The 12,683-nt window shown below is 38.1% G+C and overlaps 2 protein-coding genes across 2 annotated transcripts; one reads left to right on the top strand and one right to left on the bottom strand.

Moving 5' to 3' along the window:
- The first annotated feature begins 2,690 nt into the window (after positions 1–2,690).
- On the top strand, positions 2,691–3,272 carry LOC125477252 (agamous-like MADS-box protein AGL61). Its single transcript, XM_048584198.1, has one exon. The coding sequence runs from the start codon at positions 2,691–2,693 to the stop codon at positions 3,270–3,272; it is 582 nt and encodes a 193-aa protein (XP_048440155.1).
- A 679-nt stretch (positions 3,273–3,951) lies between these two features.
- LOC125477251 lies at positions 3,952–4,329 on the bottom strand. The gene has a single exon (XM_048584197.1). The coding sequence runs from the start codon at positions 4,327–4,329 to the stop codon at positions 3,952–3,954; it is 378 nt and encodes a 125-aa protein (XP_048440154.1).
- Positions 4,330–12,683: the final 8,354 nt, after the last annotated feature.

Raw genomic sequence — 12,683 nt, 5'->3', positions numbered from 1 at the left:
CTTGTCAACGAAAGTTGACCCGCTTATGTTGGTTATGTCTCATTGGAACGCCTCGCCAGTAGCTTCGTTGCGCTAGAAATCGCGTAATTGTTCGGTCATGAGCCTCTCAACTTTTTCTTGAATTTTCCTCTAGTGGGGTAGTGGAGTTTCCGACTGCCCTCGTTCGTGATTTGTTGAGCTAGGCTTCTCTTCCATGTGCTCAGGTCATCTATGTCATGGTTGTCGTACATGTGGTACGTTCTTAGCAGGCAAGCAAATTACTAGCAGGCTGCCGGTTGAACTTGTGCCGGATTGAGTGACTGCTTTTCTTCGTCCGTCATGTTGCCTACTCCGATACGAGGTAGATGATGCTCCTTGCAGGCAAAGCCACGAATAAACTCTTCGCCTGGAAGGTTACTCATGTTGATTATCAGAACGTGGCCACAACCATGAATGTATGTTCGTCTATGGGCCTAACCAAAAGTGCATGCTCCTCCGCGCGCTAAGACGAGAGTATACACTATCTTGGGGGCCCAGTTGAGAGTGTACATTGTTAGAACGCTCGGTTTGTGACTGGTCGAGTGACTGCTTGCCGAGACGCTGCTGGAGAAGTTCGTCATCTACCCTTGTCCTATTTCAAGACACCTTGTCTGGGGCATGTTGCGTCTCGGTATGCTGCAAAAGCTGATTCACCAAGGTAGTCTGCTGCGCAAAGGCATTTGTCAACTCTATAACTGGTTGAGACAAATGTTCTTTGCCATTTGGGGTGGAAGAGCTTGGACGATATACGTCTCCTTCAGTAGTGAAAGTGTAATGGACTCTGAGTGCGAGATTTGAGTTGGGATATGTCAAATCTGCGGAAAAAATGGGGTAAAAATACCCCCGATTCAATCGTCAGTCCATAAATCTGAAGCCAGGATAGTTGAACTGATCTTGGATTGTTTAGGATTGCTTGGTGTGCCACGGGAATGGGTTGTGCCATGGGAATGGGCTAGACTGCGAAAACGGGTCAGGTTATGGGAGCGGGCCAGACCTCTAGCATCGGATGAGCCACGGAAGAGCGCGTGCGCTAGGCCTCATCTCTTTTCGGCGTAGCTTGCGTTGGCTGTTGTGCTGTGCGGGCCTGGGGTTAGCGACGCAAAATCACGTGGGCTTGGGCTACTAAAGTGGCAGCAAGCTGGGCTACCTCCACGGCTTGCGCCTCTTGGGTTGTGGCCTAATGGTCCAGCTGCCATAGAGCTGGCCCACTCCTCACTACCACAGTGGTCCCCATGGCTGCCATAGGTAGTGCTCCGTAGTGGCAAAGTTGCTCTTCTTGCCATTGTGTTAAGCCTCGTGGATCGTTGTGGTGGGGCTACGTCTCATCTTCCATCATTTGATCCAAATCTTTAAACGTTGGAAGTTCCGTTGATTGTGGTTTCCGAATTTCCCGTCATTGTATTTTTCCCTTACCTCTATTCAAAGAATTAAAAAAATTCTAGGAATAAGAAAGTATGAAAAATTTACGAACGAATGAGAAATGCGAAACTTTGAATGCGAGAGTCTTCTTCGAGCATGTGAATCAAACTCTCAATGAAAGCACCAATTTGTGGATGCAAATTTCTGCCATATTTTCCTTTGACGAAAATGCAAACACCTAAGATTAAGGCCAAAAGCCTCACGCGCCCACGATGAATTGGGGGGGGGCTTTGGCAGAAGAATCTCCGATGCCAAAAGTTAGAATTCTGAAAAGAATGTGTTTATGAATTTGTGGGTAGGGAATGACCTAGTATTTTAGTGGGAAAACATGGCTATTTATAGGGGAGTGACAGGCCCTATTTGGAGAATAGAGCCAGGCCACATATGGTCAAATTGTGAGTGTAATTGTAAGATATTATGTGAAATAATATCTTGCAATTAACTTGGCAATGAATCCCAAATTGAATAGGAAAATTGGGAGTTACCTTTTGAGTGAGGATTTGATGAGCAGTGAAGAAAGGGTTTTGAATAGATACCATTTTGATCACCTTTGACTCTTCCTTGATTGAGCCTTATTGTCTGTTGCATGTGTGTGAGAATCCTGGTGTGTCTCAAGGGTAATTTTTTTCCTTTTTACCAAAAAGTGCACGTGTTGGCTCCATAATTTTCTTAATTATTTTTAGCTCCACAATCGGCAGGATAGAATCCATGAGGGATGGATCTTTAATTGGAGGAGTCTAGATCTCTGTCTGATAGCTTGTGTTTAGTTAGGCAAACTTACGTCTTTAACAATATTATCTCTGACGCGAAACCCAACAACCAAGATCGAGAGCTTCACAGTAATTTAAACAGCCTTGCCTTCGGGCCATAGAACTCAAGGGTGAGAGATTCTTTTCTCAGCCGTGGTCATTTGTTTTGAAGTTTACTGCAATGCAAACCCACATCACACAGCACCACGCCACACTATAAGATATATATGCATGCACTGCAAATGCATAGTGCCAAACACAAATGGTTTGTTCTACTTAGATTTGGTTGTCCGTGTAAAATGGAAATGACAACTTACATTGACAAAATATATTACCTAATATAGTCAACTAATACAATGTATTAGCTTCGGATTCAATTTCTTTCTCTAGAAAAAATCTCCAATCAAGGTAAAGAAAGCCAAGGAAAAGGCCCAGTTACTTGTACGTAGCTTTTGTTTTGCTCTTCCTTGAGTTTTGTCCATCAGTTGAAAACCTTGGGAAACTATGGAAGCCAAGACGAACAGAGGCAGGCAAAAGACTGAGATGAAGACGATAGAAAAGGAAGATGATCGTCTAGTTGTCTTTTCGAAACGCCGATCAGGAATATACAAAAAGGCTACTGAGTTAGGGGCGTTATGCGGTGCACAAGTAGGCATTCTAGTGTTTTCGCCAATGGGAAAACCTCATTCCTTCGGTAATCCCTCTATTGATTATGTATTGAACCGGTTTTTACATAACCAGCAGGAGCCTATTCTCGAGGCCTACCGGCAGGAAAAAATACTCCAGACCATCGAGAACTATAATGAGTTGGTAGAGCACCTTGACGTAGTGAAAGAGTGCCGCAAGGCGCTCCGACAATTGGAAGAACAAAGGGGAAGCGGCGAACAGAAAGTCTGGTGGCAAGCTCCTATAAAGGATCTTGACTTGCAAGGACTCAAGCAAATGCATGATTCCTTTAAGCGTGTCGCGGATCATGTAAGCAGTAATCTCAGGCTCACACAAGGCAGTCGCTTTGACAACGGTACTGCCTCCACTTCTGCAGCAGCCGTATCCAATCCCAATCCCAATCCCAATCAATCTCATTAAGCGCGATTCAAGACTTGGTGCAACACATTGTTTGTTGTAATAGCAACCTATATTTAATAATTCACTCGTTGTCCTGTCTTTTCCTGGGAACACATAGGTTGCGTTGATTCCCCAAATTGTCCGTGGTTTTTTCAGTTTCTTGGATTTTGTATTTTTCAGTTAATTAGTATCGACATGTCTAGTAATGGTTTCCGATTAATTAAGCAAAACTGTTTCTGCAAGATAAATTCATCTGAGCTCCAATTTGTGAAAATAATAAGGTTGTAATTACATTAATAATCTACCTTAGATCCAAATTTAAAATTTTCTCCCAAATATGAACAAAAACTATAATGACAAACTTGATATCAGCCACAATATCTATGTATCCAGCTAAAAGATAAGGACAATTTACAAAACAATCCCAAATATCATCCCCAAACAATGCCTTAGAAAAGTTCTCCTAAGTTCAAAGAATAAATATTACAAAGAATGAAAATAAAGCGACATAAGTTTACATAAATAAAAGTATCAAAAAATGTATGCTGTTTGTCCTTGACCCCAAAATAAAAAAGAGGAAATAAAAATGAAAAAATAAAAAAAAATAAAACATACACCTATCAGGATCATAAAATTTCAATGGAGACCTTCATGGAAAAAATTCACTGCCTAGCTCCACCATTAACACCAATCAGAGTGATCAAGGAGACTTCAAGTCAAAACTATTTTCTCTGCAATACCGAAGCTCCAACGAAATTTGCCTCTCCACCTGAAGTTGGCGGCGGAAATTCGCTATGAACATCTCTGCTCTTTGGTCAATATCATCTTGATCCGATGGATAGCTTATGTTCCTCTGAAGATGTCCCCTAGAAGACCCCGAGTCCTCCTCGGAGCTGTTCTCATCGGTACAAGCCGCTCTCAGCCCCGGGCGGTCATTGAAGCTCATCAACCGGTGGTTGCCAGAAATAGTACGGCCGATCACCGAAGCGATTCGCCAGCGATTCACGTTGAGGTTCAGTAGTAAGCTTACCTTCTTCACGGCCTTCCTAAGGCGGCTTAATAAAGACCACTTGTCCATCTTCATGTTAAATTGGAGAACGAAGACCAATGTTTTAAGTTGATGAATGTGATGTAAAGGAAGTATGTGTTAATAATTAAGTTGCAATTGGTAAATATATATGTGTGCGGAATGAATATGTATGTACGAAGTTGCTTGGCAATTGGTGAATGATGCGTATAGAAATGAAAGAACGTGTTAATTAGTTGAAGGTTGAAAGAACTAATCTATCAGAGAATCAACAATATTGGTCAAGAAAAGATAATTTATTGGACTATTGTCTTTTCTGCTAGCTTTGTGTTTAGATTTGTATTAATTGTGTTGTGTACTTTCACTGAATTGAAGGATAATTTTTGAAATGTCATATGAACTTGTACACTTTTATTCATATAACTAAAATTTTATGTGATTTGTCATACTAAGTCATTTCACCCTAACTCAATTAAGTTTTCCGTCCAAAATAAATCACACGCTTTGCACATGACTTATGTTCATGGTTCTTTCATACATTTCTACATAAAGAACATCGTCCAACTTTACCATAGATTGGAGGGTCCCCAATGACTATAGTTTTTAGTCATCTTCAATTTGAAACACAGAGAAGCGAGTGTAAGTCGTTCCTCTTTTTTGAACGGCAAACCCTCATATCCTCTTATGCTAATTAGGGCTTGTTTTGGGGTTTAATTTTCTGATAGGGAAATATATATTGTACAAGATTGATTTACAAGGAAAGAAACACCAAATAATATCTATCCTAATTACATCCTAATTACAAGGACCCAAACAGGTAACTAAGCTAATTACAAAAGTCAACTCTCCAACACTACCCCTCAAGTTGGTGCATAAATGTCGTTCATGCCCAACTTGATGAGAGAGTTGTAGAGCGTTTGATTGGCAACAACTTTAGTTATGATGTCCGCTAATTGATCCTCTGACTTTACGAACGGGAATTGAATAATATTTCCATCCAACTTCTCCTTAATGAAGTGTCTGTCAACTTCCACATGTTTCGTGCGATCATGTTGGATTGGGTTGTGTGAGATATCAATCGTTGCTTTATTATCACAAAACAAATTCGAAGCCAACATTGAAGGACACCCCAGTTCTTCGAGTAACCTCCGAAGCCATAATAATTCACATATTCCTTTTGCCAAACCTCTGTATTCCGCCTATGCACTTGATAAAGCAACCACTTTTTGTTTCTTACTCCATCAAGTCACTAAATTTCCCCCCACAAATGTAAAGTAACCCGATGTGGACCGTTGATCAGTAATATTCCTTGCCTAATCTACATCGGTATAACCTTCTATCCGGCAAAGACCATTCCTAGAAAACATGATGCCTCTACCCGGGGTGGACTTTAGGTATCTTAGAATGCGTTCAACCGCACCCATATGCGTATCACTCAGGGAATGCATAAATTGACTAATAACACTTACTGTATATGCAATATCAGGCCTGGTATGAGATAAATAAATTAACCTCCCAACTAACCTTTGATAATGGCCTCGGTTAGTGGGAACTTGATCAGGGTGCACGGCAAGAGGGTGATTTTGGACTATAGGGGTGTCAACCGGTTTACAATCAAGCATTCTGGTTTCGGCTAACAAGTCAAGAACATATTTTCTTTGAGATAGAAATATACCCTGTTTCGATCGAACTACTTCTATACCCAAAAAATATTTCAATCCACCAAGATCTTTCATCTCGAACTCAGTTGCTAAATAATCTTTCAAGTTTGAGATTTCCTCTTTATCATCACCTGTAACAATCATATCATCCACATAAATAATAAGTGCCATCAATTTACCCATTCGACGTTTCAAGAAAAGTGTATGATCGGAATTGCTCTGCTAGAACCCATACTTCCTCATAGCCGTCCGGAACCTACCAAACCATGCCGGAGGTGATTGATTCAATCCATACAATGCCTTATTCAACTTACACACCATTCCGGGTTGTGAAACCGATGCATAACTAGGTGGAATATCCATATACACTTCTTCTTTAAGATTACCATGTAAGAAAGCATTTTTCACATCAAATTGCTATAATGGCCAATCCAAGTTAGCCGCCAATGAAAGTAACACTCTTACTGTATTAATCTTTGCTACCAGAGCAAATGTTTCTATATAATCAACACCATACGTATAGTGTATCCCTTGGCCACCAATCGTGCTTTGTATCGTTCAATCGACCTATCAGCTTTGTACTTGATGGTGTACACCCATCGACATCTCACTTTCTTCTTTCCTCGAGGTAGCAGAACTAAATCCCATGTTTGATTTTTCTGAAGTGCATCCATTTCTTCCTCCATTGCCTTGATCCATCGATCATCAGATTGTGCCTCCTCCAATGAACTTGGTGTGCTATCATTGGATATTTGTTGTACAAAAGCTTTGTCGAGTTCTGATAATTTATGTGATGACACATAGTTAGCAATGGGATATTTAAAGCCTTTTGTTGTTTCCGGTGAATATCAATTGGGTGGCTTTCCCCGGTTGTGCCTGAAAGGTAACTGATAATTCGAAACATCGAATACATCAATAGGGATAGTAGATCTTACCTCAGAAATATTCTCTGGGGTATGGTCATCTGGCGGTACTATATTTTGAGACGAAAGGGGAGTAGTATCAGTAGAAGTCTCAAGATCAACAAGTGGCAACACTATTGCTATGGGTGAGGACGATATTACCATGTTTGCCGCTAGTTCTGTGGGCAGCGATGCTGCTTTTGTTGGCTGGGCTGGCATCGTAGCCATTGCGGGCTCGACTACTGGCTCAGCTAACAGTGGCAGCGGAAGATCAGTGGTAGTAGCCATGGTCCAAACCTGTTCGTCATGTAGTGTCTCCCCCTGAAGAGGGGGGTTGGAAGAAGCCGGAGAGTAATACATCTCAGACTCAGAAAAAGTAACATCCATGGTAGTATACATCCGACGTGAAAGACGAGGATGGTAGCAACGGTACCCTTTTTGATGTAGTCCATACCCCATGAAAACACAACGGAGAGCATATGGGTCAAGTTTTTTCCGTTGATTTTTATGTAGATGAACAAAGGCAACACATCCAAAAACTCGCAGTGGGAGCACCAAAACGAACGATAGATGCACAATTGTAGCAAGAACTTGCAAAGGTGTAAGCAAATTCAATACTTTGGATGGCATGCAGTTGATAAGGTAAGTGGCAGTCTGAAGAGCAACATCCCAAGAGGAGCAGGGAACATCCGCTGCAATCAATAACTATCGAGCCGTTTCTAATAGATGGAGTATTCCGTGAGGAGTCTGAGGACAAGTAGTCTTGTGGAGTATTCCGTGATCAGTTAAATAATGTGTAAAATCATTATTAACATATTCACCACCATTATCAGAACGCAAAATCTGGATTTTAGTAGAAAAATGTGTCTGAACCATGGTGTGGAATGTCTTGAACGCCAAAAACACATCACTTTTATGCTTAAGAAGGTATAACCATGTCATCCGTGTGCAATCATCTATGAATGTTACAAACCACCTAATACCAGATGAAGTAGTAATCGGAGATGGTCCCTAAACATCCGAATGAACAAGACCAAAAAGATAGCACTTTTTTTAGAATTCAACAGATAAGAAACACGGTGACTCTTGCCAAGTACGCAAGTGTCACATATAAAGTTTGAAACTGAACAACCAACAGATAAATCCGGAAACATATGCTATAAATAACTGAAAGACGGATGACCCAAACTGCGATGCCATAACCATATCTGATGCCGTTTGTGATTAACGGCTCCTTGGGCAAGATTGACCCATCCTGTACTGACATCGTCCACAAAATAGAGATCCCCCCTCTTAGTACCATGACCAATTATCTCCTTCGTGAGAATATCCTGAATAAGACAAAACTTCAGATACAATAGTACACAACAGTTTAATTGCTCAATAGCTTGGCATGCTTTAGTGAAGGTACAAGTAGTGTATGCAGCAAAGAGAGGGTAGGCATGAGGTGTACAGTGCCAGAGCTAGTTACTGGTGGGGTGACACCATTAGCATTAGTAATATTTTGTCGAAGTGGAACAGTATCACAAGCTAAATCAGTGGGGTCCAGGTCATAAGGTCTAGGACACTAGAGTCAATGATCTAATCAGACTAAGAATCACAATTATTCATATTAAAACCATAACAACAATTACCTGAGGACTCCGGAGGCATGTCGGAAGAACTCGAAACAGGAGGATTCATGGTAAGGCTAGTTAGGGTTGTAGTGTTTAGTATAGTGTCAGGATCGGTTAGGATGAAATTGTTTCCATCGTGGAGTGGTGGTAGGTTCTCCATAGGAGGGCCGAGTTTGCTTGAGGGAATGGGCAAACCAGAAATCCTAGGATCTCTGCTTTGATACCATGCTAATTAGGGCTTATTTTGGGGTTTAATTTTTTTTTATATTATTCTTCTCACCAAGGAGGGAAATATATATTGTACAAGATTGATTTATAAGGAAAGAAACACCAAATAATGTCTATCCTAATTACATCCTGATTATAAGGACCCAAACAGGTAACTAAGCTAATTACAAAGGTCAACTCTCCAACATCTTATACCAAATCAACCCCCCTTGCTTTTGTTGATAAACCCTAGAATATTCTTGTCGAAGGCAACTTATTAAAAGGGGAGTTGGATGTTGAAATGTTCGAAATAACACTAAATATAAGTCATGACTTATTTTGAATGGAAAACTTAACGGAGTTAGAGTGAGATGACAAATTAATAATTTCGAAAAATTGCTATTGACAAATCACTAGTTTATTTTACAAATTGAAATGTATAAATTCATATGACATTTCAAAAAATTTCTCCAAAATGAAAGTGAATTTTGCAGATTATTTTTTCTCACCATGCATATTCTTGTTTATTTTAGCTTTTTTCATGTACGCAACACTTGCATCTCCTCATGTGAGGATGCACATATCCCTCATTTGTGAATGATGTATCTTGACCGAATAAAATTAAGGATTCAAGCCGCTCAATTTATTAATCTTTATTTGAAGATCACTTCTAAAAAAATATTTGAATTGGCTATTGTTGAATTCATATCCAAACGTATCAAATAAATGGATGGTTCTGTATGAATATGTTACTTAGTACTTACACCGTCAAATTGTTTTATACATTTGAATGACTAAATGGTCTTCGATTGAAATTCATTTTTGTATCTTCGAACAATGATTAAGAAATTGAACCATTCTAATTTTGAATTTTGTACAACCAATATATGTACGTTATTTGCAAGAGGGGATGAGCTCATCTCTCCAAGAGGGAAATGTAAGTATTATCCTTTTGTCTACTTCTAAGTGGTAGGCTTTAGGTAGGGAGACTTAATTTGGATGCAGTCCCTAGTTATTAATGTTCTTTGACGGAGACCTTGTTAGTTTTTAGTTTTTAATCGAAGTCCCAGTCAATAATATAATAATGTATCTTTATGTAGGTTATTAGATTTTTTAAACTATAAATTGTACGTGTTTATATTAATGAGATTTTAAATAAAACCCATAATTTGTGGGATTAAAAATATTAAAGGATAAATTATGCATATTTATTGGACTGAAACATGGGTACATTTTTCGAAACCACAAAATAATAATAATAGATATCAGGCTTGATATCAATATTAAATTTCTTCGATTAAACTTGACATGCATATATTCTCAAATCAATTAAATAGAATGTACCCATATAAGTTTAAAAAATGAATTACAAAAAAATTGAATAGATTTCATATAAAAAAAAGGGGTACATTTTGTATTAGAAAAATGATACATTCTACATATAACAAATTGATATATTTAAGAATGAAAATATTTAACAATAAAAAATTTATAAAAAGAAATTATATGAATGGATACATTTAAGATAAAAAAAATTAAAAGTCTTTTCATAAAAAAGTTAATTGGTAAAAACTTAATCTAATTTTTCTATTTATTTTGAATTGAAAATTAATTAAAACTTTAATAAGGGTGTGAGTATTAAAACCTTAAATCAATTACTAATTTTTATAATGTCTCAACTAATAAATATTAGTAACTAGGAACCGGATCTAATTTTTTCTTTTAAGTTCCTGAGTTCAATATTACAAATACCAACACAGTTGGATCTAATTTTTCCTTTTAAGTTCCTGAGTTCAATATTACAAATACCAACACAGTTGTATAAAGAAAGAAAAAAATTCCACCAAACACCACTCCCCGCCCCCAAAACACCACCGCCGCCTTCCCAAATCAAGAAAGTGACGGTAATTGAAGGCTGTACACAATTGAGTGGTTGCCTCCATTATATTAACCACACGTACGTGATTACATAATTACCATGTGACGCTTACCAAGTCATCATCTATGATAAATTAAGGTCATCAGTATCTATACTAATATCTTTGTAAAGCACGGAATTTGCATGATTACTATATTACGAAAATATTGCCTTTGACTTAAAATTTTGATCAATTTGCTGTTCACGTTTTGCTTAGAATATTTAACTATTGCAACCTCATTCATGTATCTCGGTTTATACCCACATGGGCACATGGCTTTGCAGGTTAAGTAATTAGTTGGTAATATATTTAAATATATCTTAATTATGCATGTACGAAATTCTAACCTGAACTAACATACCAAATCCATTAAGACGGTGGATATTTGACCTTGTAAACAATCCAAGGTTGGGACCACAAACCACTGTTTGTAACGACCTGCATGGGAATTATAAACAATTAATCCAAGACAAAGGTTCTAGTAAACAGTTGTATTAGAAATTTATTTGCTTATATATCCGGTCTCATTTACATGGATCAAGAATATTATCAAGTTTATCATTGGCAGTGTTGTGGTTGAGATAAACAGAGTTGTGTATAAAAAAGATAAACGGGATAGTTCTTAACATAATATTTCAAGAAAATATTAGATTATTTTATAACAATATATTGATATTAGAAAGCAAAATCTATAACTAAAGGAAAAGCGAACTTTAAAACTAAAACTCATTACGAAATAACAAATTTCATTAGTTTTGCAAGTAGCATTTGACAAGAAGAAAAGAGAGCTGCAAGTAATTAGTACTTTATTAGAAGAAAAATGGATTTTAATACATTTACTTAATTGAATCGGTTGATTCAGAACCTACTGTAAGGGTTGACAAGCGAATATTTCATTAAATATAGGTTTTTTCTTACCCCTTGACCAAATCGTAAAGGCAGCAAAATTCCTTTCTTGAAAATGAAAGTCGCGAGCAAAAAGCAGGCCTCGTGGTCAAATTATGAGCTTATGAGGATATTGGATGATGCTCAAAACTTGGTGGCCAAGTTTTATCATATGCCAACGTCGGAAAATTGGAAATTATGCACGCTAGAATGCAACATGGCATATTAAAATAAAAGTGCAAATATCCTTTTCCCTATGCTACTTTCGAGTCATCTTCAAAATTCGAAATATCATTTTGTGACAAGTTACAATCAATTGTCTGTCACATAAGCACAAGTAACACGTAAATTAACTTTGCTATAAACAAGTTTGACATTTTCAGCAAAAACAAGAAAGAAAAGAAAAGAAAACACTGTTTTGGCATAAACAAAGACGAGTTGGAAGATTCTATTTCATTTGTAACTTTATAAGGCATGCAGGCAAGTATATATCCTTCATTACAAAAAATAGAGAATTTAATTTGGGTGGAGTATATGTAAAACTGATGGTAGAGGAGAAAGTGGCTAACAAAATTAGTTTAAGTCCTGAACTTTCAAATAGAAAAGTTCAGAGGATAAATCGAAACCTACGAGAAAGTTTAGTGAAGAAATCGGCAATTTACTCTAAGAAGAAAAATATGACAATAAGTACAGGTTTATTTGACATTTGGGCTCAAGAAATAGATACAATTGATGGTGTAAAATAAGATGTAGACATTTCACCTGTCATTACTTTTCTTCTTAAAACAGACGCAAACAGAGAATTATGCAATTCATTCGTGGGTTGTGGGGAATGAGCAATATTGAGGTGTTGCAAAGATAATGACAATGCCACCACGTGTTTTAGCGAAGACCTTTTCTCCTACGGAAACTACACTAAACTTGGAGATCAGATCTTCTGCACCCATTTTATGTGTGGTGTTAACTACTGCCTGATAACATAACTGTAGTCCAAAGTTGGGGATTAATTGTACATCAGGGAGTTGATTTTGCATTATTCAGAGTTTTTCCATTGGGTCTCTGCATTTGGGCCGTTCTTCTCCAAAAACAGGCGGATTGGGCTGGTGCATTTGGGTCCGAGGTCGATGTTGGGCTGGGTTGCACGGAAAGGGTCAAAATGATTCTTTTGCCCGCTTCGATCCAAATCCAACGAGCGCGATTTTGGGGCAGTTTTGT

The sequence above is a fragment of a genome, unplaced genomic scaffold (assembly GCF_019419815.1).
Source record: "Pyrus x bretschneideri cultivar Hongxiangsu unplaced genomic scaffold, Pyrus_bretschneideri_v1 Contig206, whole genome shotgun sequence".
NCBI classification, from domain to species: domain Eukaryota; kingdom Viridiplantae; phylum Streptophyta; class Magnoliopsida; order Rosales; family Rosaceae; genus Pyrus; species Pyrus x bretschneideri.
The sequence above is the reverse complement of the archived record's forward strand: the minus strand, read 5'-3'. Positions and strand labels throughout refer to the sequence as shown.

Excerpts from the sequence above, each read along its gene's own strand:
- LOC125477252 (XM_048584198.1), top strand. The coding sequence starts at position 2,691 with ATGGAAGCCAAGACGAACAGAGGCAGGCAAAAGACTGAGATGAAGACG.
- LOC125477251 (XM_048584197.1), bottom strand. The coding sequence starts at position 4,329 with ATGGACAAGTGGTCTTTATTAAGCCGCCTTAGGAAGGCCGTGAAGAAG.